This window comes from Glycine max, chromosome 7 (genome assembly GCF_000004515.6).
Source record: "Glycine max cultivar Williams 82 chromosome 7, Glycine_max_v4.0, whole genome shotgun sequence".
NCBI lineage: Eukaryota > Viridiplantae > Streptophyta > Magnoliopsida > Fabales > Fabaceae > Glycine > Glycine max.
In genome coordinates, this window is record NC_038243.2 from 18860487 (window position 1) to 18864803 (window position 4317).

General features: G+C 30.9%; 1 protein-coding gene across 1 annotated transcript; it reads right to left on the reverse strand.

Annotated features, from left to right (window-relative positions):
• Nucleotides 1-1500: 1500 nt before the first annotated feature.
• On the reverse strand, nt 1501-4076 carry LOC100792938 (gamma-interferon-responsive lysosomal thiol protein). The gene is made up of 5 exons (XM_026129258.2): nt 3736-4076; nt 2843-2908; nt 2575-2715; nt 2197-2289; nt 1501-1889 (listed from the first exon to the last, which is right to left on the reverse strand). Exons 1-5 carry the CDS (start codon nt 4009-4011, stop codon nt 1812-1814), a joined length of 654 nt encoding a protein of 217 aa, XP_025985043.1. The 5' UTR covers nt 4012-4076; the 3' UTR covers nt 1501-1811.
• Between the last annotated feature and the right edge of the window lie 241 nt (nt 4077-4317).

Sequence of the window (4317 nt, forward strand, 5' to 3'; positions counted from 1 at the left end):
TCTAGTGCTGGTGCGGTATTTTATCCTGCCATTGCAATGCAAAGGCTGTACTAATCCAAAATGATGATTATCTTTTTCCATTTGCTTCAGTTTTCACTTTTCAGTTAGCACATTTTGTGGGTTTGTTGAAACTTTATTATTCTACTTTTATCTGTTGGACTTCGTATATTACCTATAATTTCCAATAGCTGATTTGCTTCATATATTTCCTGTTGAAGTGAATATAGATATAAAATTTTAAGTTTTTTAAGGGACTAAAATTTCATAAACATAGTAATAATAGTAACAAGGACTAATTTGTATTAATAAGGACAAATAATTAGGATTAAAACTTGGGGATTATTTTATAGAATCTGAAATGAGTATCATTTACAAGAATCAAATGATTATTATTTTGACCGCAACAAACTAGGTACTATTCCTTTGATAAAATCTTCAGTGCTACTAACGGCAACCCTTGACATTGCCATACATTTGCAACTAACAAGATTGTCATCCAAGTTCATAAACTTCATCCATTGATTAGTTTCACTACTCGTGTCCAACTTGATCATTTTAACTGGGGTAATCTGAGGTGGGTAGAAATATAGTGAAATATTCAAAAAACTTGTTCAAGTTCGTGAATTGAGTAGTAGAACATGCAAAAAAGGAATACCTCTCCTCTGCATCATCTTTGTCTAGACAGAAGATGACATTACTCTAGACAAGATGTTGGTTACCAATTATACTTGACACTGGTGGTTGCTTTATTTGTGGAAACAAGGCTAAAGCTGCTAGCCGGATTATTGCAACCTACCCTGTATGTCTCCCTTTAATTGCAAGAAATCATTTCAGGTAACCGTATCATCTAGAACAGGCTTTTCTTTTAAGGTTAAAATTTATCATCTTTTATTGTTTATTGTTTTGAGTTTAATTTTTATGAGTGTGTTTGGATATGCGTTGTACTCATGTTGAACGTTAAAATTACATGTTCCAAAGCAAAAACGTCAAAGCAGCTAGGTTGTAGCTTTGGCCTAAACATTGATTTGTGTTGGATTCATTTGCTTTTCAAACACACTTTGTACGTTGTTAATATAAATAGTTTTATAGAGTTGATTAATTAGAAATTCTATGAGACTTTTAAAGTAATTATTAAAATGTTAATAAGTTTACAATGAACAAAAATTTATAATTGGATGAAAATGTAAATTATTTTTATACAAGAAATATATTTAATTAAATTTTTGTTTTACATTAACAAAATATTATTCACTTTTCCATCCCTTCGAAGGTATGATTTAAAAAAAAATTGGCATAGCGATGGAATTAATCCTATAATTTATAATTTGCATCATCTTTCCAAGGAGAAGGGGGAAATGGTCATTTTTCAAATGAATACAATGATGAAAAATCAATGTTTTCTGTATTATGGTTATCATTGTTGATTAGTATTAAGCATATGCAGCTTTCATTATGTAGCAGGCATGGGGTATGAAATAATTAACTACCTGCCATGTATTCTGATGTTCTAAAAGTTGTGTAGAGAGCGAGGGTCGCTATAGAGGACAATGTCATTAGGCATGAGCATAACATAAAACGTGCATATAGCAACATATGTATTAAAATTATTTGGGTATTTGCTTTAATTTTTTTTCCCTTTTGTGAATCATGTACATATAAGGTGACTTCATCACTGCCTTGATGACTAGTGTAAATATAAGTTGTTCTACCAGGTTGTGTTTTTCCTGAAGAGCTTTCACCAAAATATTCTTCTCATGTTTATAAAGCCATGCATATACACACTTTATAGTTTATTTGGACTTCATCAATTCCTAGCGACGGTTGCATGCTGCTGGAGCCGGAATGCCTTTATAAGCCTCACAAACATAGCGTGTAAAATTTTCATATTCCTGAAATATCACAAATGACATTAATCTTTAACTCTTCGTTGATGAGTATCATGGCAAGAATATGGAAAATGTACTAGTGATATGTGTACTTGTATGTGTAAAAGAGAAGAAAATATTGTATGGTGGGAGATCATTGTGTCTATGGTTCTAATTAATCTTTCTGACATGTAGTCAAATTTTATTAACTCTTTTTTATAATTAAAAAATTCAATTATGTCACGCGAAGATTAATCAGGATCAAATGTGATAATCTCAAACCATATAATAATTTCTTTTAAATGAGAGAAAAATAAGAGAATGAACAAACCTTTCCAATAGATTGATTGTTAACTACCACCCAAGGCAGAAATTCGTGGGGTGTGTAAAAGAGAGTTGTTTCGTTGATATATTTTTGTCCAAGCTGCAAAGAGATTAAAGCTCTATGTTAAAGACCATAAAGCACAGTTCATAAAGTAGAAAATCAATTAAATACAAGGTTGTATTTATAAGTTTTTTTTGGTAGTTATTGTATTTATGAAGTTAATAATACATCATCTATAATTTTGCATAGCACTATAGTTATTATTAGGTTCAACTATGATTAACCATGAATTTGTGGCACATTGACTTCACTACAGTAAAAAAAAAAAAAAGCATTTCCTTGCTATTAGGTGTGGTTAATTATTGTATAGAAATGTACAGTAACCTCTGTTCCATTTCCTCTGTTATAGCAGCTCAGAATAGGTTCCAAAGGCAAGTCCAATTGGCTGAAACAGTCCTGCCAATTCTTGTGCCTTCCCTCAATTGCCAGAAACTCAAAGCAGTAAATCAAAGCATAATGTTTGTTCTGCGTCATAAATTGATTGCAGATATCAGAGAATCCAGCAGAAAGAATCCTTTGTGTGAAATTTTAAGTTTACCCCCCATCTGAGGTGAGGTTGACTAAAGAACTGAGGAAGGAACATCACACTTACCACATCATCCAAAACGTTGAGAGCACATGCTTCCAACGAATTTAGCTCGCATTCATCAGGGCCATTCTGCAAATTTATATTGAAATACAACTTTCATTTCGAAGATAATCATCAAATATTCGTATTTCTTTCAAGGAATTTTATTATTCAGACATATTTTACAACATTATGCCAGTCTTCTTTTTTTTTTTTTTCTCTTTTTATCTCTCATTGTTGTAAAAAAATTATAGACCCTTTAGAAATGTGATTTCTCTTTTTCAAATATTCTCTACTGTCATGTTTTGCATGTATAACATAACTCATCAGGTGGGGAAATTATAGTTGAAAAATTGTTAGAAATTAGTATGGGTTTTGACTATATTAGTAATGGTCATTGACCAAAACATGTACCTAATAAAAATTGAAAGCCATGGTTAATGTTACACATCTTTTCCTCCATTGAACTATTAAGGTGACCAGAAAATCATAGGAAAAAGGCACATATAAAAAGCATATTAATAGATCCCATAAATAGAATAATTTAGAGCAAATGAACAGTATGTACTATGTACAACTAAGCCAAAGTTCTAGCGGCTAGGAGGATACTATACTATTTAAATGTTTGATTATTGTTTATTTCTCAAAAAAGCATAACTCATTTTTTTTATCACCAGAGCTCATAATCAACAAGCTTGTCTACCCTCAATTTTCTCTCAGGCCCTTGAACCGAATTCATATCAGAACAAGTTTTGTCAGTGACAGAACATTCAATGATGTTAATTGCTGAAACATGTAATGCTTTGCATGGCATCAATTCAATAAACTTTTATCTAAATCTTATTTTAGCACAACCATACATAATCAAACTTCTAATTCTTTCAAGCATAGGAAAGATAATAGGGATAGAATAAAACCTGGCATATTATGGAATGATTAGTCTTATCGACATAAGCATTGGCCCAAGGAACTAGCTGAAGGTTGAGAATGTTGATGAGATCACTGTGGAAAATTTCCTCCAGATTCTTAACAATGAAAGTTGCACAAGGTTGGCTTAGGCTTGCATAGTACACTGAAAGGTTAACTTTCTGAGAAGCAAAGGGTGTAACCTCAGCACTATCAGATTCATTGATGAAAATCAAAGGGACTAATGCAAGTGCAGTGATGATGATAGCTAGTTTTGGAAAAAACATTTTTCTTTTCCAGAACCTGAAAAACTAGAAGAACTTTCCCTGTTGTGTTTCTGGTTCTGGGTGTAATGAATATTGCACTGGCTCTAATAAATAAGTCATTCATGTATCATAAAAGCACAAACAAAAAAGAGTAATAATTATACTTTTTTTTGTCTTTAGAATATCTCAAAATTTGATTTTATTCTTTATAAAAAATTAATATGTTTGAGTTTCTATATTCATTAAAAGTTATATAGTTTTAATTTTTCATTAAATTATAAATATATATATATATATATATATATATATATATATATATATATATTT

Coding starts and splice junctions, on each gene's coding strand:
- LOC100792938 (XM_026129258.2), bottom strand. CDS start 4,011: ATGTTTTTTCCAAAACTAGCTATCATCATCACTGCACTTGCATTAGTC. Junction 2,909..3,735: donor ATCATTCCATAATATGCCAG/GTTTTATTCTAT, acceptor ATAAATTTGCAG/AATGGCCCTGATGAATGCGA. Junction 1,890..2,196: donor ACAATCAATCTATTGGAAAG/GTTTGTTCATTC, acceptor GTGATATTTCAG/GAATATGAAAATTTTACACG.